The following is a 25,459-nucleotide window of genomic DNA, read 5'->3' as shown; positions in this document are numbered from 1 at the left end:
GACCCAAGCGGGAATCGAACCTGGGACCCTGGCGTTATGAAGCAACAGTGCTAACCACTGTGCTACCGTGTTTGTGGGAATACATTGCAAAAGTGGAGACACTTCAAAAGTACTTCAGTGGCTGCAAAGCGCAATGAGATGCCCTACGTCCACTAAAGGTCCTGTGTGAATGCAAGTCTCTCTCTTTTATCTTTCATAACGACTAATATCCAGTGACTTGGTGCAACCTGAAGATTAAACCTGGTGATCTTCCAGCATGTACAGTTCTGTATCACACCATGCCCTGCCTTTACTCACTAATCCTTAGCAGAGATCATAGAGAAACTCTTATTAAAGGATTCTGGTCATGTTGTTCCCAGAGTGTTTTCAGAGCATTTCTAGGCACATTTGTCACAACATTGACAGTGTACGATTTCCTTTAATCACCTCAGACTGCAGCAGCAGTCACGTGTAAATATTTTTAAAGATTAAAAGAGACACATTTACTTAATATCCTCATTAACAACAATAAGTGCATTCCTCTCATAACTCAAACATTTCTCAGGGTGGCATGTCAGTGTTTTTGCTGTTTGCAATAACATTTGCATCTTGTATCATATTTTAGGTAATTCTGCAATTACCGCACTATCCCATTTTTCTCAATAAAGGAGGGTGAGGGTGTAAGAGCCTCCTTTATTGTTTATTTCTTTTCCTCCCATTTATTATCTTTTATTGCTTTGGTCTGTGGACCCATAATCGGGATGTACCTTTAAGCAGAAGACAAAGTTGAAACAGCCTGCTTCTAAGGACACACGGGCCTGGATTCTCCAATAATGGGGCTATGTCACCCACGCCCGCCAGAAAAGGGGTGCGAATCACTCCGGACATTTTTCTAAAATGGGCAGCACGGTAGCATTGTGGATAGCACAAATGCTTCACAGCTCCAGGGTCCCAGGTTCGATTCCGGCTTGGGTCACTGTCTGTGCGGAGTCTGCACATCCTCCCTGTGTGTGTGTGGGTTTCCTTCGGGTGCTCTGGTTTCCTCCCACAGTCCAAAGATGTGCAGGTTAGGTGGATTGGCCATGCTAAATTGCCCATAGTGTCCAAAATTGCCCTTAGTGTTGGGTGGGGTTACTGGGTTATGGGGATAGGGTGGAGGTGTTGACCTTGGGTGGGGTGCTCTTTCCAAGAGCCGGTGCAGACTCGATGGGCCGAATGGCCTCCTTCTGCACTGTAAATTCTGTGATTCTCCATTTTTAAAGGGGCTTGCAGGGCCCCGGCGTGCGCCACGCAACTCCTGCTGCCAATACGGGGCCCTGCACTTCCGGCTGCGGGTCCGCGCATGTGCCCTGCGGCGCTGGCCCCGCGCGACATGGCGGATCCATACAGCGGGCTGGCGTGGAAGAAGGTAGGCCCCCCCAGATCACGCGTGCCCGCCGGTCAGTGGCCCCCGATCGTGGGCCTGGCCACTGTGCAGGCGGACCCCCCCCCCCTCCCCCGGAGACTGATCCCCCGCCGCCCCCCCCCCCCCCACCAGGATGGCCAACGCAGCCGCGACGCCGAGCTCCCGCCGGGTGCAACCATACGAGAACCCCGCCAACGGGAACCCGGCCGGTCAACCGCGTGGGCCTCTTTCAACGGCCCCCGACCGGCGCCGCATTGACAGTGCACGGCTGGCGGCGATTCTCCGGTCGCCGATGCGCCATGCGCTGTGCGCAATTGTGGTGCGTGGGCTCGGAGAATCCCGGCCAGTGTTTCCAGATTTTGTGTTTGGGAGAAGAGAAGACACAATCTTCGGCACCGGGTGAATCTTCTGAACAAGTTGTGGAGGGAGTCGGTTCGATTGGTTAACTGGCAACCGCTGGGTTGGACAGGGACAGTGTTCTGTCTGACAAAGGTCAGTTCCTGGTTCCTGTGTGATGCTTTCTGAGGGAACCTAGCAGAAGTGTTCAGAACTCGGAAGTGAAAGGAACTCTCGTTCACTCTCTCTCCTGCCTGCTGAAGTGAAAGAACTGCTTTATTGTTCTGGAAGTGGCTGTGAACCTGAAATGATGCTCATTCTGCAGAGAAGATAGACAACCTTGCGAGAAAAAAATCATCTCAAGCCAAGAAGGAAGAGGCACAAAATGAAAGCCCGAATTTCAGAAAGACATTGACTGGTCTGTGCATTAAATATCCTTATCCTTTTATTTCTATTGATATTTTTTCTTTCCCTTTGTGTATGTGTGTGTAGAGAGAGTGGGGTGAGTTATAAAGGGAAGGTTCGTAAAGGGGTCGGAGATAGTAAGTTACAATTTCTGTCTGTTTAATTATAATACTATGGATTATAAAAGGTTACTTGTGCTGCAAGATTACAAACTTGGCGACTGTTGTTTATTGGGCTCAACCAAGGACTTCGGTATTTTAAATGAAATCTAATTTCACCCGTGCTGTGACTCCATGTCGAGTGGGGCTGGATTGACTGCGCACTAGCCCAGGGTGTCATGACAAGGGTTAGAGAATCAAAATACACTGAATTGAATAAGTAATTTAGAAATTTATTTTGTGTCACCAATTTGATTCTGATTTTCCTGGCAAGTTAAGCTTTAATGAACAGGCGGGAAAGCCATTCTAATGGCTCCTTACAGCTCAATACTACTTCAGAAGTATCTGTAAAAATGAATAGGCATATGTGTAACATGTTGCACAGGCTATGTATTTCACATCTAAATTTGTGTCAACATGCTGTGACACATCTTCAGAAGGACAACTTCTGGCTTCCACCTTTAAATTGAGTGTTTTAAGGTCCAGAAGCTTCAGATCCCCATACCTACTCCTACAATATAGTTGTGCACATGCACCAGCCAGTGTTAGCTGGTGGATGGGCCAAAGAGGATCCAAAAGATCATCAAAAGACCCCCCATATCAGGGACCCCCTCCATATCAGAGCCCCCCCCATATCAGAGACCCCTCTCCATCAGAGATCCCACCCCCCATCACTCACCCCTGCTTAGAAGCTCAAGAGAAGTCCAGGCAGAAACAATGAAAGATCACTCCTTTTTCACTACCCAGTCCCTTACACCTATGCTTCAGACAGAAGTGTTGAAAGCAGCATTTGTAAGAGGTGTCCTAGGCTTTATAGAACGCCACATAACAGTGCTTTAAACCACCTCATATCCTTTGATCTGCGAGGCTTCTATTCACTCTCAAAGAAAAATAGCTTTTGGTAGGCTGTAATTGACAGGGTAATAGCTTCCAGACAGCCAAGCGTCTGGATTATTTATTTTCATTTCTCTTCACGCTTCATGCATCTCAAGCATCCTGCTTTGAAGCTAGGCACAATGTTGATAAACATCTCGGAGCTAAGTGCTTTCACTTCCCATTTTTCTCAGAGGAAAGCACTCAACTTCTTTTGATGTGCTGAGGAGCTGTCAATCATAGATGAATGTTTATAAACATCGAGGAGATAAGTGCTTTCACTTCCTCTTTTTCTCAGCAGAAAGGACTCAAATTCTTTTGATGTGGTCAAGGGATATCAATCATAGCTAGATATTTATAAACATGAATTGTGTTGGGAGGGAGGGAACCCTCCGGTGGACTTTGAGGGCACCTATGTTAGATACTTACCCTCTTGACCCATTGCGCGGTCCACCGCATTAGGGCCTTGCTTGAAAATACTTGCACAAATCCATGCCCGCTTGAATCCATGCCAAGAGGGCTGGAACAATAGAACAATAGAACATTACAGCGCAGTACAGGCCCTTCGGCCCTCGATGTTGCGCCGACCTGTGAAACCAATCTAAAGCCCATCTACACTATTCCATTATCATCCATATGTTTATCCAATGACCATTTAAATGCCCTTAATGTTGGCGAGTCCACTACTGTTGCAGGCAACGCATTCCACGCCCTTACTACTCTCTGAGTAAAGAACCTACCTCTGACATCTGTCCTATATCTATCTCCCCTCAATTTAAATCTATGTCCCCTCATGCTAGCCATCACCATCTGAGGAAAAAGGGTCTCATTGTCCACCCTATCTAATCCTCTGACCATCTTGTATGCCTCTATTAAATCACCTCTTAACCTTCTTCTCTCTAACGAAAACAGCCTCAAGTCCCTCAGCCTTTCCTCATAAGATCTTCCCTCCATATAAGGCAACATCCTGGTAAATCTCCTCTGCACCCTTTCCAATGCTTCCACATCCTTCCTATAATGCGGCAACCAGAACTGCACGCAATACTCCAAATCATAGAATTTACAGTGCAGAAGGAGGCCATTCGGCCCATCGAGTCTGCACCAGCTCTTGGAAAGAGCACCCTACCCAAGGTCAACACCTCCACCCCATCCCCACAACCCAGCAACCCCACCCAACACTAAGAGCAATTTTGGACACTAAGGGCACTTTATCATGGCCAATCCACCTAACCTGCACATCTTTGGACTGTGGGAGGAAACCGGAGCACCCGGAGGAAACCCACGCACACACAGGGAGGATATGCAGACTCCGCACAGACAGTGACCCAAGCCGGAATCGAACCTGGGACCCTGGAGCTGTGAAGCAATTGTGCTATCCACAATGCTACCGTGCTGCTCCAAATGCGGCCGCACCAGAGTTTTGTACAGCTGCAACATGACCTCATGGCTCCGAAACTCAATCCCTCTACCAATAAAAGCTAACACACCGTACGTCTTCTTAACAACCCTATCAACCTGGGTGGCAACTTTCAGGGATCTATGTACATGGACACTGAGATCTCTCTGATCATCCACACTACCAAGAATCTTACCATTAGCCCAGTACTCTGTATTCCTGTTTCTCCTTCCAAAATAAATCACCTCACACTTTTCTGCATTAAACTCCATTTGCCACTTCTCAGCCCAGGTCAGCAGCTTATCTATGTCCCTCTGTAACCTGCAACATCCTTCCTCACTGTCCTCAACTCCACGGACTTTAGTGTCATCCACAAATTTACTCACCCATCCTTCTACGCCCTCCTCCAGGTCATTTATAAAAACGACAAACAGCAGTGGCCCCAAAACAGATCCTTGTGGTACACCACTAGTAACTGAACTCCAGGCTGAATATTTCCCATCAACCACCACCCTCTGTCTTCTTACAGCTAGCCAATTTCTGATCCAAACCGCTAAATCACCCTCAATCCCATGCCTCTGTATTTTCTGCAATAGCCTATCGTGGGGAACCTTATCAAACGCTTTACAGAAATCCATATACATCGCATCAACTGATTTACCCTCATCCACCTGTTTGGTCACCTTCTCAAAGAACTCAATAAGGTTTGTGAGGCACGACCTAACCTTCACAAAGCCGTGTTGACTATCCCTAATCAAATTATTCATTTCTAGATGATTATAAATCCTATCTCATAATCCTTTCCAAGACTTTGCCCACAACAGAAGTAAGGCTCACTGGTCTATAGTTACCGGGGTTGTCTCTACTCCCCTTCTTGAACAAGGGGACAACATTTGCTATCCTCCAGTCTTCTGGCACTATTCCTGTAGACAATGACGACATAAAGATCAAAGCCAAAGGCTCTGCAATCTCCTCCCTAGCTTCCCAGAGAATCCTAGGATAAATCCCATCTGGCCCAGGGGACTTATCTATTTTCACACTTTCCAGAATTGCCAACACCTCCTCCTTCTGAACCTCAATCCCATCTAGTCTAGTAGCCTGTATCTCAGTATTCTCCTCTACAACATTGTCTTTTTCCTGTGTGAATACTGGGGAAAATATTCATTTAGCACCTCTCCTATCTCCTCTGACTCCACGCACAACTTCCCACTACTGTCCTTGACTGGCCCTACTCTTACCCTCGACATTCTTTTATTACTGATGTACCTATAGAAAGCTTGAGGGTTTTCCTTGATCCTACCTGCCAAGGACTTCTCATGTCCCCTCCTGGCTCTTCTTAGCTCTCTCTTCAGGTCCTTCCTGGCTAACTTGTAACTCTCAAGTGCCCTAACTGAACCTTCACGTCTCATCTTTACATAAGCCTCCTTCTTCCTCTTGACAAGTGATTCAACTGCTTTAGTAAACCACGGTTCCCTCGCTCGACCACTTCCTCCCTGTCTGACAGGTACATACTTATCAAGGACACGCAGTAGCTGTTGCTTGAACAAGCTCCACATTTCAATTGTGTCCATCCCCTGCAGTTTCCTTCCCCATCCTATGCATCCTAATTCTTGCCTAATTGCATCATAATTGCCTTTCCCCCAGCTGTAACTCTTGCCCTGTGGTATATACCTATCCCTTTCCATCACTAAAGTAAACGTAACCAAATTGTGGTCACTATCACCAAAGTGTTCACCTACCTCCAAATCTATCACCTGGCCTGGCTCATTACCCAGTACCAAATCCAATATGGCCTTGCCTCTTGTTGTCCTGTCTGCATACTGTGTCAGGAAACCCTCCTGCACACATTGGACAAAAACGGACCCATCTAAAGTACTTGAACTATAGCGTTTCCAGTCAATATTTGGAAAGTTAAAGTCCCCCACAACAACTACCCTGTTACTTTCTCTCCTATCCAGAATCATCTTTGCAATCCTTTCCTCTACATCTCTGGAATTTTTCGGAGGCCTATAGAAAATCCCTAACAGGGTGACCTCTCCTTTCCTGTTTCTAACCTCAGCCCATACTACCTCAGTAGACGAGTCCTCATCAAACGTCTTTTCTGCCACCGGAGTACTGTCCTTAACTAACAATTCCATACCTTCCCCTCTTTTACCACCTTCCGTGAGCTTACTGAAACATCTAAACCCCGGAACCTGCAACAACCATTCCTGTCCCTGCTCTATCTATGTCTCCGAAATGGCCACAGCATCGAAGTCCCAGGTACCAACCCATGCTGCAAGTTCACCCACCTTATTCCGGATGCTCCTGGTGTTGAAGTAGACACACTTCAAACCACCTTCCTGCCTGCCAGTACACTCCTGCGACCATGGAACCTTACTCATGACCTTACTACTCTCAACCTCCTGTACACTGGAGCTACAAATCAGGTTCCCATCCCCCTGCTGAATTAGTTTAAACCCTCCCGAAGAGCATGAGCAAATTTCCCCCCCAGGATATTGGTACCCCTCTGGTTCAGATGTAGACCATTCCGTTTGTAGAGGTCCCACCTGCCCCAGAATGAGCCCCAATTATCCAGGTATCTGAATCCCTCCCTCCTGCACCATCCCTGCAGCCACGTGTTCAACTCCTCTCTCTCCCTATTCCTCGTCTCGCTATCACGTGGCATGGGTAACAACCCAGAGATAATAACTCTGTTTGTCCTAGATCTAAGTTTCCACCCTAGCTCCCTGAATTCCTGCCTTACATCCCTATCCCTTTTCCTACCTATATCATTGGTACCTATGTGGACCACGACTTGGGGCTGCTCCCCCTCCCCTTAAGGATCCCGAAAAAATGATCCGAGACATCAAGCACCCTGGCACCTGGGAGGCAACACACCAACCGCGAGTCTCTCTCGTTCCCACAGAAACTCCTATCTATCCCCCTAACTATGGAGTCCCCAATGACTAATGCTTTACTCCTCTCCCCCCTTCCCTTCTGAGCAACAGGGACAGACTCTGTGCCAGAGACCTGTACCCCAAGGCTTACCCCTGGTAAGTCCCCCCCCCCCCCCACCCACCAGTATCCAAAGCGGTATACTTGTTACTAAGGGGAACAACCACAGGGGATCCCTATACTGACTGCTTCCTCCCAGCCCTCTCACCGTCACTCATCTATCTTCATTCTTCGGAGTAACTACATCCCTGAAGCTATATCTATAACCTCCTCTCCCTCCCGAATGATTCGAAGTTCATCCAGCTCCAGCTCCACCTCCAGTTCCCTAAAGTGTTTTTTGAGTAGCTGGAGATGGGTGCACTTCCCACACGTGAAACCAGCAGGGACACTGATGGTGTCCCTCACCTCAAACATTCTGCAGGAGAAAAATTGCACTGCCTTCCCTGCCATCCTCTCCAGATAACTTGCGGATAAAACAAGAAAAAGAAAGAAAGAAAGAGCTTACCTGATATTCACTCAACCCCTTAGGTTAGAGGAGGTGGCTCCTCTCCCGCACTTTTAAATCTCCGGCTCCTCTCCCGCGCTTTTAAATCTCCGGCTCCTCTCCCGCTCTTTTAAATCTCATGCTCCTCTCCCGCGCTTTTAAATCTCCGGCTCCTCTCCCGTGCTTTTAAATCTCCGGCTCCTCTCCCGCTTTTAAATCTCCGGCTCCTCTCCCGCGTTTTTAATCTCCGGCTCCTCTCCCGCGCTTTTTAATCTCCGGCTCCTCTCCCGCGCTTTTAAATCTCATGCTCCTCTCCCGCGCTTTTAAATCTCCGGCTCCTCTCCCACGCTTTTAAATCTCCGGCTCCTCTCCCGCGCTTTTAAATCTCCGGCTCCTCTCCCGCTTTTAAATCTCCGGCTCCTCTCCCGCTTTTAAATCTCCGGCTCCTCTCCCGCGCTTTTAAATCTCCGGCTCCTCTCCAGCTTTTAAATCTCCGGCTCCTCTCCCGCTTTTAAATCTCCGGCTCCTCTCCAGCTTTTAAATCTCCGGCTCCTCTCCCGCTTTTAAATCTCCGGCTCCTCTCCCGTGCTTTTAAATCTCCGGCTCCTCTCCCGCTTTTAAATCTCCGGCTCCTCTCCAGCTTTTAAATCTCCGGCTACTCTCCCGCTTTTAAATCTCCGGCTCCTCTCCCGCGCTTTTAAATCTCCGGCTCCTCTCCCGCACTTTTAAATCTCCGGCTCCTCTCCAGCTTTTAAATCTCCGGCTCCTATCCCGCTTTTAAATCTCCGGCTCCTCTCCCGCTTTTAAATCTCCCGCTCATCTCCCGCTTTTAAATCTCCCGCTCCTCTCCCGCGTTTTTAAATCTCCGGCTCCTCTCCCGCTTTTAAATCTCCGGCTCCTCTCCTGCGCTTTTAAATCACCGGCTCCTCTCCCGCTTTTTAATCTCCCGCTCCTCTCCCGCTTTTAAATCTCCGGCTCCTCTCCCGCTTTTAATTCTCTGGCTCCTCTCCCGCTTTTAAATCTCCGGCTCCTCTCCCGCTTTTAAATCTCCGGCTCCTCTCCCGCTTTTAAATCTCCGGCTCCTCTCCCGTGCTTTTAAATCTCCGGCTCCTCTCCCGCTTTTAAATCTCCGGCTCCTCTCCAGCTTTTAAATCTCCGGCTACTCTCCCGCTTTTAAATCTCCGGCTCCTCTCCGCGCTTTTAAATCTCCGGCTCCTCTCCCGCACTTTTAAATCTCCGGCTCCTCTCCAGCTTTTAAATCTCCGGCTCCTATCCCGCTTTTAAATCTCCGGCTCCTCTCCTGCTTTTAAATCTCCGGCTCCTCTCCCGCTTTTAAATCTCCCGCTCCTCTCCCGCGCTTTTAAATCTCCGGCTCCTCTCCCGCTTTTAAATCTCCGGCTCCTCTCCTGCGCTTTTAAATCTCCGGCTCCTCTCCCGCTTTTTAATTTTTGGCTCCTCTCCCGCTTTTAAATCTCCGGCTCCTCTCCCGCTTTTAATTCTCTGGCTCCTCTCCCGCTTTTAAAACTCCGTGTCCTCTCCCGCTTTTAAATCTCCGGCTCCTCTCCCACTTTTAAATCTCCGGCTCCTCTCCCGCTTTTAAATCTCCGGCTCCTCTCCCGCTTTTAAATATCCGGCTCCTCTCCCGCTTTTAAATCCGGCTCCTATCCCGCTTTTAAATCTCCGGCTCCTCTCCCATGCTCTTAAATCTCCGGCTCCTCTCCCGCTTTTAAATCTCCGGCTCCTCTCCCGTGCTTTTAAATCTCCGGCTCCTCTCCCGCTTTTAAATCTCCGGCTCCTCTCCCGCTTTTAAATCTCCGGCTCCTCTCCCGCTTTTAAACCTCCGGCTCCTCTCCCACGCTTTTAAATCTCCGGCTCCTCTCCCGCTTTTAAATCTCCGGCTCCTCTCCCGCACTTTTAAATCTCCGGCTCCTCTCCCGCTTTTAAATCTCCGGCTCGTCTCCCACTTTTAAATCTCCGGCTCCTCTCCCATGCTTTTAAATCTCCGGCTCCTATCCCGCTTTTAAATCTCCGGCTCCTCTCCCGCTTTTAAATCTCCCGCTCATCTCCCGCTTTTAAATCTCCCGCTCCTCTCCCGCGTTTTTAAATCTCCGGCTCCTCTCCCGCTTTTAAATCTCCGGCTCCTCTCCTGCGCTTTTAAATCTCCGGCTCCTCTCCCGCTTTTAAATCTCCCGCTCCTCTCCCGCTTTTAAATCTCCGGCTCCTCTCCCGCTTTTAATTCTCTGGCTCCTCTCCCGCTTTTAAATCTCCGGCTCCTCTCCCGCTTTTAAATCTCCGGCTCCTCTCCCGCTTTTAAATCTCCGGCTCCTCTCCCGTGCTTTTAAATCTCCGGCTCCTCTCCCGCTTTTAAATCTCCGGCTCCTCTCCAGCTTTTAAATCTCCGGCTACTCTCCCGCTTTTAAATCTCCGGCTCCTCTCCGCGCTTTTAAATCTCCGGCTCCTCTCCCGCACTTTTAAATCTCCGGCTCCTCTCCAGCTTTTAAATCTCCGGCTCCTATCCCGCTTTTAAATCTCCGGCTCCTCTCCTGCTTTTAAATCTCCGGCTCCTCTCCCGCTTTTAAATCTCCCGCTCCTCTCCCGCGCTTTTAAATCTCCGGCTCCTCTCCCGCTTTTAAATCTCCGGCTCCTCTCCTGCGCTTTTAAATCTCCGGCTCCTCTCCCGCTTTTTAATTTTTGGCTCCTCTCCCGCTTTTAAATCTCCGGCTCCTCTCCCGCTTTTAATTCTCTGGCTCCTCTCCCGCTTTTAAAACTCCGTGTCCTCTCCCGCTTTTAAATCTCCGGCTCCTCTCCCACTTTTAAATCTCCGGCTCCTCTCCCGCTTTTAAATCTCCGGCTCCTCTCCCGCTTTTAAATATCCGGCTCCTCTCCCGCTTTTAAATCCGGCTCCTATCCCGCTTTTAAATCTCCGGCTCCTCTCCCATGCTCTTAAATCTCCGGCTCCTCTCCCGCTTTTAAATCTCCGGCTCCTCTCCCGTGCTTTTAAATCTCCGGCTCCTCTCCCGCTTTTAAATCTCCGGCTCCTCTCCCGCTTTTAAATCTCCGGCTCCTCTCCCGCTTTTAAACCTCCGGCTCCTCTCCCACGCTTTTAAATCTCCGGCTCCTCTCCCGCTTTTAAATCTCCGGCTCCTCTCCCGCACTTTTAAATCTCCGGCTCCTCTCCCGCTTTTAAATCTCCGGCTCGTCTCCCACTTTTAAATCTCCGGCTCCTCTCCCATGCTTTTAAATCTCCGGCTCGTCTCCCGCTTTTAAATCTCCAGCTCCTCTCCCGCTTTTAAATCTCCGGCTCCTCTCCCGCACTTTTAAATCTCCGGCTCCTCTCCCGCTTTTAAATCTCCGGCTCCTCTCCCGCGCTTTTAAATCTCCGGCTCCTCTCCTGCGCTTTTAAATCTCCGGCTCCTCTCCCGCTTTTAAATCTCCGGCTCCTCTCCTGCGTTTTTTAATCTCCGGCTCCTCTCCTGCGCTTTTAAATCTCCGGCTCCTCTCCTGCGCTTTTAAATCTCTGGCTCCTCTCCCGCGCTTTTAAATCTCCGGCTCCTCTCCCGCGCTTTTAAATCTCCGGCTCCTCTCCCACTTTTAAATCTCCGGCTCCTCTCCCGCGCTTTTAAATCTCCCGCTTTTAAATCTCCGGCTCTTCTCCCGCTTTTAAATCTCCGGCTCCTCTCCCGCACTTTTAAATCTCCGGCTCCTCCCCCGCGTTTAAATCTTCGGCTGCTCTCCCGCTTTTTAATCTCCGGCTCCTCTCCCGCTTTTAAATCTCCGGCTCCTCTCCCACACTTTTAAGTCTCCGGCTCCTCTCCCGCGCTTTTAAATCTCCGGCTCCTCTCCCGCTTTTAAAACTCCGGCTCCTCTCCCGCTTTTAAATCTCCGGCTCCTCTCCCGCTAGGAACCTCATGGGGGCATGGAGAATTTGGCTTCCAGGCCGATAATTGGATGCAAATTTACATCCTCCTGCCGGCACAGGGCCTGTAGCTCACATGCCGAACCCGCCGCTCAATTCTCCACCGCATCGGGAACCCCGCTGCCGATGGTGAGCGGTGGAGAATCCACTCCAGAGATCGGAAAGAAAGTTGTGAAGAGGGCCAAGTCCTTAAGGAATATAGATAGGCTAAATGAGTGGGCACAAATTTAGCAGATGGAGAGTAATGTGACAAAATGTGAACGCGTCTACATTGACAGGAAGAATAGAAAAGCAGCATATTGTTTAAATGGCGAGTGATTGCAGAACTCTGAGGTGCAGAGGGATCTGGGTGTTCTGGTACATGAATCAGGAAAGGTTACTATAGGTGTATAGGAAGTTATCAGGAAGGCAAATGGAATGTTGTCATTTATTGCAAGGAGAATGGAATATACAAATAAGGATGTTTTGCTACAGTTGTACAGGGCCACATCTGGAATACTGTGGACAATTTTGCACTCCTTATTCAAGGAAAGATATAGAAATGTTAAAGGCAGTTCTTATAAGGTTCTCGGATGGGTTATCTTTTAAGGAAAGCTTGGGCAGGTTGGACCTGTAGTCATTGAAGTTTAGAAGAATGAGTAGTGATCTTGTTGAACATATCCTGAGGGGACTTGATGGGGTGGTTGCTGAAAAGATGTTTCCCCTCATGGGAGACCCGTTTAATAAGAGGTCTCCCATTTAAGACGGAGATGAGGAGTACTATTTTCTCTCAGAGGATGATGAGTCTTTGGAACTCTCTTCCCTGGGCAGTGGTCAGGCAGGATCATTGAACTTTTGGGGGCTGAGTTAGATACATCCTTGACCAGCAAGCTAGTTAAAGATTATCGGGGATAGACAGGAATGTGGAGTCGAGGTTACAGTCAGCAATGATCTTACTGAACTTCAGAGCAGGCTCGAGAAGGCTAAAGGCCTACTCTTCCTATTTTTATGTGCATATGATTTGAACGTCCTGGCAGGGCTGAAAAACAGCTGACTAACATGCTCTTCTGGCCATCTGCCAGCATTCAGATCTTCCCACAAATCTTCCCTTTTCCCTTTTTAAATATAGAACACCAGGATAGGAAAAAAGGAGGTATAATCAGGGCTGTTGAATCACAGATTTGCGTGCAAAACGGTCAATGGGGCCGTTCAATCTATCCCACCTGTACTTGCCCCCTCTGTGAACTAATTGAGCAGAGTTTGTTTAAAAATTAGGCTATGCTTTTCAATGGCAATGGCCAGACATCTCTCCTGCCGTTACTCACACTCCTCCGTCAAGGTTTTGCTGGAAGAGCAATGCAACGTGCTGACTGTGCACGTAGGCAGGGATTCCTCTGCGCCTCTGGTGGAGCTACAGCAGCGGAGAGCGGGAACAGCCGTGAGGAAATCTCTGGACAATGAGCACAACTTGCTTTAATTGAGTGGACTTGACATAGAATCAGAACATTTTCAGCACAGCAGGAGACCAATCTATTATTCCTGTGCTGGCACCAGTTGTTCAATTAACAAGACCATTCTGAACTGTCTTGCCTGTCCTTTCTGCACACTCTTTATATTCTTTCTTCTATTAATACTCTTGAATGACTCTGGTAGAGTTATTGACGTGCCACTTTAATTTGGAAGGCTGAATTTAGATTTTTGCGACGCTATTTTCGCTTGGCACTGATGTTTTGATACCTATGCCAATACTGACGCAAACAAACAATAAGACATTCAGAAAATGTTGCTGCTGTCTGCTTTTCCAATTAAAATTTCCCTTTTAAATATTGAAATTCTGCATTTGAGCTGGTGCCAAGGAGGAATCTCCATCAGTTAAAATTAATTCCAGGGCTTTCTCACTCAGTACAGTGACACCAAGTAACATTCAGTCAAAATAAAGAGGAAGAAAACAGCCATGAATACTGGAAGTGGGCAGGAGGTCAGATGGAAAGAGAGATGGGTTATTGCTTCAGTCTGGATTCTGCGTCAGAACTGTCAAACCAAAACAATTTAAGGAGCAGGGCCGAATAAGGATTAGGTTATTAAGGCAAAGGAGTCGAACACTTGAGATTGTTTAATAGTCCATTATGTCTGTATAGAAGAAGATCCTTTGAAATAAAGAGGAAATATTGTAAATTGGAAAATATTAGAGCAAAGTATATTTTCCCTTTCCATCAGACGATCAGCACTATTAACTTTGCGAAGAACTTGTGGAAAACGCAGTAAGTTTAATTATCGGACTACTTCAAAATTGTTTTGTAATGAGAAGTTCCTGATCAACATGTTCTCCTGAATTGCTCTCCTCGGCGTCTGTCTGTCTCAGAAGACAATGGACTGGGCCCAGGGCACATGCCATTTCTGAATCAGACATCGTCTGTTGCGGCTGATTAGTGAGTGGCGATCCTTCTGCAGCGGGCACAGATGGGCCTGAGATTGACTGACGTCTTTTTTCTTTCGCTGGGCACTCTTTTCCGCAATCTGGTCATTTTATTTGCCCTGCGCATTTTCCATGCCCTTCCTGACTGCTTGTCTCCTGACACTCTGGTCAATAGCAGGAAATTCCTATGCACTGACTCTGATCTCGGTCAACTTGAGGTCTCGCTTACAGATATTCTTGTATCGCAGGTGTGCACAACCCTATTGGTCTAGTGCCTATTGCAAGGAACCATGGGGAATGTCTTTGGGGATGGAGCCATTGTCCATTTGACTCATATGCCACAACCGATGGAGTGCCCGCTCACTCAAGAGGGTAAACATGTTGGAGATCCCTACATGCTAATGTACTCCCCTATTCGGCACTTTCTCCTGCCAGGAGATCCTGGGCGGGATTCCCCGACCCCCCGCCGGGTCGGAGAATCGTCGGGGACGGCATGAATCCCGCCTCCACCGGCTGCCGAATTCTCCGCGCCGGGGATTTGGCAGGAGCGGGAATCGCACCACGCCGGTCATCAGCCGCTGGCAGCAGCCCTCCCGGTGATTCTCCGGCCCGCGATAGGCCAAGTGGCCGCCTGTTTTCGGCTGGTCCCGCCGGCGTAAATTAGAGTAGGTCCTTACCGGCGGGACCTGGCGGCCTCGGGGGGGCGCGGGGGGGATCTGGCCCCAGGAGGTGCCCCTCGGTGGCCTGGCCCGCGATCGGGGCCCACCGATCCGCGGGCGGGCCTGTGCCACGGGGGGGGCACTCTATTCCTCCGCGTCGGCTGGTGTGGTCCTCCGCCATAGCCGATGTGGGGAAGATCCCCCCTGCGCATGCGCTGGGATGACGCCAGCACACGCTGGCGCTCCTGCGCATGCGCCAACTTGCGCCGGCCGGCGGGGGCCCTTCGGCGCCGGTTGGCGTGGCGCCAAGCCCCTTCCCCGCCGGCTGGCGCGGCCGCAAACCAGTCCGGGGCCGGTCTAGCCCCTGAAGGTGCGGAGGATTCCGCACCTTTGGGGAGGCCCGACGCCGGAGTGGTTCACGCCACTCCTCGGCACCGGGATCCCCCGCCCCGCCGGGTAGAGGAGAATCCCGCCCCCTATGTTTTTAGCTACTACACAGGGAAATATATGTTCCAACTTAGCCATGCCTTGTCTGTTCTATATTGTTTGAACACTGATTAGAGGCATCAGGAAAGAAACACTGGGGTAATTTTGACTTTGCCTCTGTCCTGATTTACATTTCAAGTGACGACAATGTTATTGAAAATCAAAAGGTTTGTATAATAGGAAACTAATTCGTTATTCTGCCAAAGTTAACATTATCCAAATTTAGTCTTGACTTCAGAGTATGTGATATTGCCTTCGTCCCAGATGATCACTGGTGGTGATTAAACCTGAGGATCACCACACCTCAGGTGAGGGGCAAGGTTAAGAAGGCGGGGCCTTCATGAATAACCCCAGCCAGTAGGGGAATTGAACCCGTGCTATTGGCCTCGCTCTGCATCAGGAACAAGCTGTCCAGCCAGCTGAGCTGAACCAGCCCGATGACAGATCAGCTCCACTGATATGAATGGGTAGTGCTGTTTAAAGTTCCCATTCATGAATTCTAAGCAAATTTAGACATTTTGATTGTTTAAGCTGACCCTGTCAGAAGTTGGCCGGAGGGATCAAAAATGGGATTATCTAGTTTATGAAACAGTGAGCGAGATTCTCTGGCTTCCTCGCGGCATGATTTTCGGCAGCGGGAGGTAGCCTTCCGTTGGCCGGTGACCGGATCTTTTGCTCCCGCTGTTGTCAATGGGATTTCCCATAAAATCCACCCCACACCTCCGGGGATGTGCGTCGGCGAGACTGGACGATCCCGGCGGCAGGACCGGAAGATCCCGCCGTGGTGCACAGCGGAAGATCTCGCCCATTGATTTAAGACATACTTCAACATTCTCTCCTCTTTGACGTCTACCCTCCTTCAAGTCTTCGATAAGGAGCTCTACAGAATTGTAAGTTGCTGGTTGTTATACTGGATTAAATAATTATGCACGTCTTTTTGTGTGTTGTGTGATTTCAGATTGTCCATCGATCTTTGGCTGCCATGCTGGGATCTCTGGCAGCCTTGGCCGCCCTGGCTGTGATTGGTGATGTAAGTGTTGTCCTCATTCCCAATCCATTTCACCAGCTTTTATGTTGAATTGTTCCAAAGACCTGCCAGGATACGATTGATGGTGCCACAATATAGTGTGCCCCGCCCGGTCAGTTGTCGGCTGATGCCTGACCATGAGCCATTTCTGTTGGGAGTTTGCCACAGCCTTCCACTCTCAGGGACAGTCCAAAGTCGACCTCAGCCAGAACGGGAATTGAACCTGGGCTGATAACCTGAATGATGTGTTGGCCCTGTAGGCCAACTGACCTAACTGGTTCCCACACTTGATGAAGGCCCTGAAAGTCGGCGTATCGTGGGCAAATATTAAAACGATATGGAGATTCCGGCGTTGGACTGGGGTGAGCACAGTAAGAAGTCTTATAACACCAAGTTAAATATTACAGCGTTCATCTAATACTCCCCACTGTATTTGAGTGAAGATTTAAAACACGATTTAACAATTGAGTATGAGAATAATAGTATCCCACAGGACAATTTCAGGATTGAAGTGGACTGTACTTGTGAACAATAGTTACTGATTTTTGAAATGCTGTGATATCGTTGTATGTACATCTCCAAGCAACTTCTGTATGCACTTTAAAGAACAGTTTGCCTCATATGTTTGAACCAGAGAAAGAAACCTTTGATGTAGTAACTGTGACAAAAATATCTACGTTTGTGACTCTTCATAGAAGAGGCATCAGTTTTGCTGTATGTGGGTAACCAGCTGGATCTGCTAGTGACACCAAAGTGCCCTATAAACATAGTAAAACATCCTGCGATGCTTCAATAGTGCATTAACAAACAATGCCTCAAAAGGAGATATTAGGACAGATGACCAAAAGCTTCATCAAGGAGGTAGGCTCTCAGGAGTGTCTGCAGGAAGGAGAGAGCGGAAGCAAAGCGGAGAGTGGAGAGAGGGAGTTCCAGATTTAAACACTAAGGCAGCCGAAGGCACAGTGCCTCGGGTGAGGTGATGAAAATCAGGGACGCACCAGAGACCCGAATTGGAGAAGCGCCGGGATGCTGAAGGGTTGCCGGGCTGGAGGGGATTATAACAAGAGGGTGACGCCTTGGAACAATCTGAAAACAAGGATGAGAATTTTAATATCGAGACTCACCCGAATGCTGAATTGAAAAAGAAATTCTGCTTTTCGTTCCTAACCCTCTGACGTTTTTATTTCCCATTCTCCATGATGTTTCCTACCACTTATATTTCTCTAGGAGAGGAATAGCCCGTGGTTTTATTGATGACATTTAGAACATAGAACATTACAGCGCAGTACAGGTCCTTCGGCCCTCGATGTTGCGCCGACCTGTGAAACCACTCTAAAGTCCATCTACACTATTCCCTTATCGTCCATATGTCTATCCAATTACCATTTGAATGCCCTTAGTGTTGTCGAGTCCACTACTGTTGCAGGCAGGGCATTCCACGCCCTTACTACACTCTGAGTAAAGAATCTACCTCTGACATCTATCCTATATCTATCACCCCTCAATTTAAAGCTATGTCCCCTCGTGCTAGACATCACCATCCGAGGAAAATGGCTCTCATTGTCCACCCTATCTAATCCTCTGATCATCTTGTATGCCTCAATTAAGTCACCTCAACCTTCTCTCTAACGAAAACAGCCTCAAGTCCCTCAGCCTTCCCTCATAAGATCTTCCCTCCAAACCAGGCAACATTCTGGTAAATCTCCTTTGCACCCTTTCCAATGCTTCCACATCCTTCCTATAATGCGGCGACCAGAATTGCATGCAATACATCAAATGCGGCCGCACCAGAGTTTTGTACAGCTGCAACATGACCTCATGGCTCTAAAACTCAATCCCTCTACCAATAAAAGCTAACACACCGTACGCCTTCTTAACAACCCTCTCAACCTGGGTGGCAACTTTCAGGGATCTATGTACATGGACATCGAGATCTCTCTGCTCATCCACACTGCCAAGAATCTTACCATTAGCCCAGTACTCTGTCTTCCTGTTATTCCTTCCAAAGTGAATCACCTCACACTTTTCTGCATTAAACTCCATTTGCCACCACTCAGCCCAGAGTTGCAGCTTAGCTATGTCCCTCTGTAACTTGTAACATCCTTCCGCACTGTCCACAACTCCACCGACTTTAGTGTCATCTGCAAATTTACTCACCCATCCTTCTACGCCCTCCTCCAGGTCATTTATAAAAATGACAGCATGGCCCCAAAACAGATCCTTGTGGTACACCACTAGTAACTGAACTCCAGGCTTAACATTTCCCATCAACCATCACCCTTTGAATTCTTACAGCTCGCCAATTTCTGATCCAAACTGCTAAATCACCCTGAATCCCATGCCTCCGTATTTTCTGCAGTAGCACTGTGGGGAACCTTATCAAACGCTTTACTGAAATCCATATACACCACATCAACTGCTTTACCCTCATCCACCTGTTTGGTCACCTTCTCAAAGAACTTAATAAGGTTTGTGAGGCACGACCTACCCTTCACAAAACCGTGTTGACTACCTCTAATCAAATTATTCCTTTCCAGATGATTATACATCTATCTCTTATAAACCTTTCCAAGACTTTGCCCACAACAGAAGTAAGGCTCACTGGTCTATAGTTGCCGGGGTTGTCTCTACTCCCCTTCTTGAACATGGAGACAACATTTGCTATCCTCCAGTCTTCTGGCACTATTCCTGTAGACAAAGATGACTTAAAGATCAAAGCCAAAGGCTCAACAATCTCCTCCCTAGCATCCCAGAGAATCCTAGGATAAACCCCACCCGGCCCAGGGGATTTATCTATTTTCACACTTTCCAGAATTGCTAACACCCCCTCCTTATGAACCTCAAGCCCTTTTAGTCTAGTAGCCTGAATCTCAGTATTCTCCTCGACAACATTGTCTTTTTCCTGTGTGAATGCTGACAAAAAATATTCATTTAGCACCTCTCCTATCTCCTCAGACTCCACGCACAACTTCCCACTACTGTCCTTGACTGGCCCTACTCTTACCCTAGTCATTCTTTTATTCCTGACATATCTATAGAAAGCTTTAGGGTTATCCTTGATCCTACCTGCCAAAGACTTCTCATGTCCCCTCCTGGCTATTCTTAGCTCACTCTTTAGGTCCTTCCTAGCTAACTTGTAACTCTCGAGCGCCCTAACTGAACCTTCATGTCTCATCTTTACATAAGCCTCCTTCTTCCTCTTGACAAGTGTTTCGACTGCTTTAGTGAACCACGGTTCCCTTGCTCAACCACTTACTCCCTGCCTGACAGGTACATACTTATCAAGGACACACAGTAGCTGTTCCTTGAACAAGCTCCACATTTCCATTGTGCCCATCCCCTGCAGTCTTCCTCTCCATCCAATGCATCCTAAGTCTTGCCTCATCGCATCATATCATAATTGCCTTTCCCCCAGATATAACTCTTGCCCTTCCTGCCTGCCGGTACACTCCTGCAACTTTGAAACCTTACTCATGAACTCACTACTCTCAACCTCCTGTATACTGGAGCTACAATTCAGGTTCCCAATCCCCTGCTGAACTAGTTTAAACCCTCCCGAAGTGCATTAGCAAATTTCCCCCCCAGGATATTGGTACCCCTCTGGTCCAGGTATAGACCATCCCGTTTGTAGAGGTCCCACCGACCCCAGAATGAGCCCCAATTATCCAGAAATCTGAAACCCGCCCTCCTGCACCATCCCTGTAGCCACGTGTTCAACCCCTCTCTCTCCCAATTCCTCGTCTCGCTAGCACGTGGCAAGGGTAACAACCCAGAGATAATAACTCTGTTTGTCCTTGATCTAAGTTTCCGCCCTAGCTCCCTGAATTCCTGCCTTCCATCCTTATCCATTTTCCTACCTATGTCGTTGGTACCTACGTAGACCTCGACTTGGGGCTGCACCTCTTCCCCTTAAGGATCACGAAAACATGATCCGAGACATCACGCACCCTGGCACCTGGGAGGCAACACACCAACCACGAGTCTCTCTCGTTCCCACAGAATCTCCTATCTACCCCCCTAACTATGGAGTCTCCAATTATGAATGCACTACTCCTCTCCCCCCTTCCCTTTCTGAGCAACAGGGACAGACTCTGTGCCAGAGACCTGTACCCCATGGCTTACCCCTGGTAAGTCCCCCCCCCCCCCCAACAGTATCCAAAGTGGTATACTTGTTACTAATGGGAATGACCACAGGAGATCCCTGTATTGACTGCATCCTCCCAGCCCCTCTCACCATCACCCATCTATCTTTATTCTTCGGAGTAACTACATCCCTGAAGCTTCTATCTATAACCACCTCTGCCTCCCGAATGATCTGAAGTTCATCCAGCTCCAGCTCCAGTTCCCTAACGTGGTTTCTGAGGAGCTGGAGATGGGTGCACTTCCCACAGATTAAATCAGCAGGGACACTGACGGCGTCCCTCACCTCAAACATTCTGCAGGAGGAACATTGCACTGCCTTCCCTGCCATCCCCTCTAGATTAAAAAAAAAAGAAAAGAAAGAGCTTACCTGTTATTCACTATACCCCTTAGGTTAAAGGAGGTAGAAGGGTGGGTGACACTACAAGTGTAGTGTCTAGGGTTTAGAAACTGCCCAACTTAAATACAGGTAAAAATAAAACACTTAACCAGCAACCACTGTGCCCCACACAAAAACAGCAATCAGCTGTTATGGGCCTGCGCAAACAATTTAAATCTTTACTACTTACCCAGCAGTCACTCCGTCCTCACTCCAGCTGGATTCAGCTCGAAACTCCCTGCAGTAAGTTTTTAAAAAATTTACTCCCCTTCTCAGCAAGCGCTCACTCAGCAACCACTGCGCCCCGCACAATAACACCTCAGGGAAAAGAAAAACTACTTACCAGTCATCAGTCAATCACTTACCTGCAGGCTGTGATTACATAGAACATACAGTGCAGACCCACATTAATCCCTCACTTCCACCTTATCCCCGCAACCCAATAACCCCTCCCAACCCTTATGGACACTACGGGTAATTTAGCATGGCCAATCCACCTAACCTGCACGTCTTTGGACTGTGGGAGGAAACCGGAGCACCCGGAGGAAACCCACGCGGACACGGGGAGAACGTGCAAACTCCGCACAGACAGTGACCCAGCGGGGAATCGAACCTGGGACCCTGGCGCTGTGAAGCCACAGTGCTAATCACTTGTGCTACCGTGCTGCCCTACTTGTGCTACCGTGCTGCCCTACTTGTGCTACCGTGCTGCCCTGTGAACCCGTGATGTCACGGTTCACTTTATCACACAGTCAGTTATTGAGATGTTAAGATGAATCACTCAATTAAGATTAGCTTTAACAATGGGCGCCATCGAACTGCCCCGCTGCACCCAAAAACCAGCTCGCCGTGGCTCAGCGTGGCCAATGGAAGCTGTGAGACACTACCCCTTGGATCTACCCGGCTTGCAATGCCTCGTGAGATCTAACGTTTTGGCAAATAGGCATATTAAAGCGAGACATCCAGTCTGACTTTAATACGCAGTTTCCCGGGTTACCTGAAGCGCTGGGATCATAGAATTCATAGAATTTACAGTGCAGAAGGAGGCCATTCGGCCCATTGAGTCTGCAGCGACCCTTGGAAAGAGCAACGCATTTAAGCCCACACTTCCAACCTATCCCAGTAACCCCACCTAACCTTTTTTTTGGGGACACTAAGGGCAATTTAGCATGGCCAATCCACCTAACCTCCACATCTTTGGACTGTGGGAGGGTCTGTGTGTGGAGTGTCCACGTGCTCTGCCACAGTGTGTTGGGGCTTGAGGGGAGTTGAGGGTCTCTTCTGGGGCTCCGGAGATCGGGACGCCATTTTGAAAATGATCTCTTGCTACACTGAGGAGTTCCGGCGAGCAGAATTCCTCGGTGCACAAAACAGGGATATGAGCAGCCTCGGCCGTTCCCTGAAGCTCATTCCCCGCTGAGGCCCCCTGTCTAAACCGGGAGCCGATTTATAGCATAGTGTTTCTCGGCGCTGCAAGCCCCAGGAAACACGAGGCTAAACATGCTCACGATGGGACCTTGTTCCCAATAAGTTCAATACCGCCCAATATCTCTCCCTCACTTTAGGTGGCGTCAAACAAGCGAGATGTATTTTGCAAGTGATCTGACATTATCATGGATAATTTTGCTGAACTGATCATCTCCCCGACAAACCCCAGCTCTTGTAGCTTTTCCCCTTCATGCACTTTCTACTTTTTTTTGTTGTTGATATTTTCTTCTTTTTGTTTTTCGCTGATTCTCTGTAATCTTCCATTTATCCTTGGTACTTCAATTTGAATATAGCTTCGGCTTCTTCTGGCTCCCGTGTCTGCATAATCCTTCTTTATCTTTTTCAATTAGCTTAAATCTATTCTTGTCATGGTTCTGCATGCCTAATAGCACTTGCTGAAGCATGTGCACAGTGGCCCGGAAAATTGTGTCCGTTCTGGCGAAAGAGGGATGTAATGTGGGCCCATGTCAATTTTCAGAGGTACGTTTGGAGCAGCCATGGATTCTGCCGATTGCCACAGCTTTTCATATTGACCACCAGTCTACTTGATAGTCTTTCTAATCTCACTCCCCCTACCCCACCATTTTCATTTTCTTTAGAACTCTTTTGCCTGTCTATCATCTGCACATAATGAAAATGAAATGAAATTGCTTATTGTCACACGTAGGCTTCAAATGAAGTGTAGCACAATCAATCACGAGACGAGATGAGAAGGAGTCAAACAATGGCTTTATTCCGCAGACTTGTTCCCCAGCAGCTCAGTTACAAAATGCAGCTGCTGGGAGAACCCGGGCTCTTATACTCCGCCTTACTGGGTGGAGCCAGTAGGTGGCTGATCCAATCAGGACCCAGCGTCTATCCACCAATAGCCTCTCGGCATCACAGGGTGCCGCAATACTCCTAATACATACCACCACATTCACCGCTTGTTAAAAAAGAACCCGGCGGGAGTAGTGGGCCGTATGGTGGTAGGGGTTTTGGTACGTAGGATGCCGCTAACATGGCGGCTATGCTCCGATATCAACTACCAGTACTATTTACAATGCCACTTTTACTGGGCAACTGAATTATTTACAGAGGCATTTCTTGCTTTGTTATACGGATTCGATGAGTCGAATGGGTGCCCTGGTTGTTCTCGCCGATCGTCTCAGCCCCGGTGGTGCTGCAGGTACTGGTTCGGGCACCGTCGTCTCTGGGAGCGTAGCGATGCCTCGTCCTGCTCCACTACCCCTAGGCCGGGGGAAGGACCGATCCACCCGGGAAAGGGGCGGCTGTGGAGTGCGCCGGTGGGAGGGAGTGGGTGATTGGTGTTGGGGGTGTATGTGGAGCTCCGGCGGGCGCCAGGTCCCGCAGGGAGACCGTGTCCTGTCGGCCGTCGGGGTACGCCATGTAGGCGTATTGAGGGTTTGCGTGGAGGAGATGAACCCTCTTGACCAACGGGTCCGATCTGTGCGTCCGCACATGCTTTCGGAGCAGGATAGGTCCCGGGGCTGCCAGCCAGGTCGGAAGTGACGTTCCGGAGGAGGACTTCCTAGGGAAGACAAGGAGGCGTTCGTGGGGTGTTTGATTCGTTGTTGTACAGAGCAGCGACCAGATGGAGTGGAGGGCGTCCGGGAGGACTTCCTGCCAGCGGGAAACTGGGAGACTTCTGGACCGTAGGGCCAGCAGGACGGTCTTCCAGACCGTTCTGTTCTCCCTCTCTACCTGACCGTTCCCCCGGGGGTTGTAACTTGTCGTCCTGCTCGAGGCAATGCCTTTGCTGAGCAGGAATTGACGCAGTACGTCGCTCATGAAGGAGGACCCACTATCGCTATGTATGTAGGCGGGGAAACCGAACAGTGTAAAGATAGTGCCGAGGGCTCTAATGACCGTGGCCGCGGTCATGTCTGGGCAGGGGATGGCGAAAGGGAACCGGGAGTATTCGTCAATCACGTTCAGGAAGTACGTGTTGCGGTCGGTGGAGGGGAGGGGGCCTTTGAAGTCCAGACTGAGGCGCTCAAAAGGACGGGAAGCCTTTATCAGGTGCGCTTTATCTGGCCTGTAGAAATGCAGCTTGCACTCTGTGCAGATTTGGCAGTTCCTGGTGGCTGTCCTGACCTCCTCGATAGAGTAGGGCAGGTTGTGGGCCGCGGGATAGGGCATCGGAAGGCTCGTTCAGCTTTCCGGGACGATCCAAGATCTCATAGTTAAAGGTGGAGAGTTCGATCCTCCACCGCAAGATCTTGTCGTTCTTGATCTTGCCCCGCTGTGCATTATCGAACATGAAGGCAACCGACCGTTGGTCAGTGAGGAGAGTGAATCTCCTACCGGCCAGGTAATACCTCCAATGTCGCACAGCTTCTACTATGGCCTGGGCCTCCTTTTCCACTGAGGAGTGGAGGATTTCTGAAGCGTGGAGGGTGTGTGAATAAAAGGCCACGGGTCTGCCCGCTTGGTTGAGGGTGGCTGCCAGAGCTACGTCGGACGAGTCGCTCTCGACTTGGAAGGGGAGGGACTCGTCGATCGCGTGCATCGTGGCCTTTCCGATATCCGCTTTGATGCGGCTGAAGGCCTGGCGGGCCTCTGTCGACAGGGGAAAGACCGGGGACTGAATTAGCGGACGGGCCTTGTCCGCGTAGTTAGGGTCCCACTGGGCGTAATAAGAGAAAAAGCCCAGGCAGCGTTTCAGGGCCTTGGAGCAGTGAGGGAGGGGGAACTCCATGAGGGGGCGCATGCGTTCAGGGTCTGGGCCTATAACTCCACTTCGCACTACGTAGCCGAGGATGGCTAGACAGTCGGTGCTAAACACGCATTTCTCCCTGTTGTATGTGAGATTCAGGGCGTTTGCGGTCTGGAGGAATTTGCGGAGGTTGGCGTCGTGGTCCTGCTGGTTGTGGCCGCAGATGGTGACGTTATCGAGGTACGGAAACGTGGCCCGCAAACCGTACCGGTCAACCATTCGATCCATCTCCCGTTGGAAGACCGAGACCCCGTTAGTGACGCCGAATGGAACCCTT

The 25,459-nt window shown here is 49.3% G+C and overlaps 1 protein-coding gene across 2 annotated transcripts in view; it reads left to right on the top strand.

Moving 5' to 3' along the window:
- The window catches only part of oca2 (oculocutaneous albinism II), a 690,248-nt gene that overhangs the window by 289,759 nt on the left and 375,030 nt on the right, over positions 1 to 25,459 (top strand). For both annotated transcript variants that reach the window (XM_072477223.1, XM_072477224.1), the window contains exon 10: positions 16,388 to 16,459. In XM_072477223.1, the coding sequence (XP_072333324.1) occupies positions 16,388 to 16,459 (72 nt within the window). The remainder of the gene's footprint in view (positions 1 to 16,387; positions 16,460 to 25,459) is intronic.

Source organism: Scyliorhinus torazame, chromosome 15 (assembly GCF_047496885.1).
Source record: "Scyliorhinus torazame isolate Kashiwa2021f chromosome 15, sScyTor2.1, whole genome shotgun sequence".
Taxonomy (NCBI): domain Eukaryota; kingdom Metazoa; phylum Chordata; class Chondrichthyes; order Carcharhiniformes; family Scyliorhinidae; genus Scyliorhinus; species Scyliorhinus torazame.
This window is presented reverse-complemented; position numbering and strand designations above follow the sequence as displayed.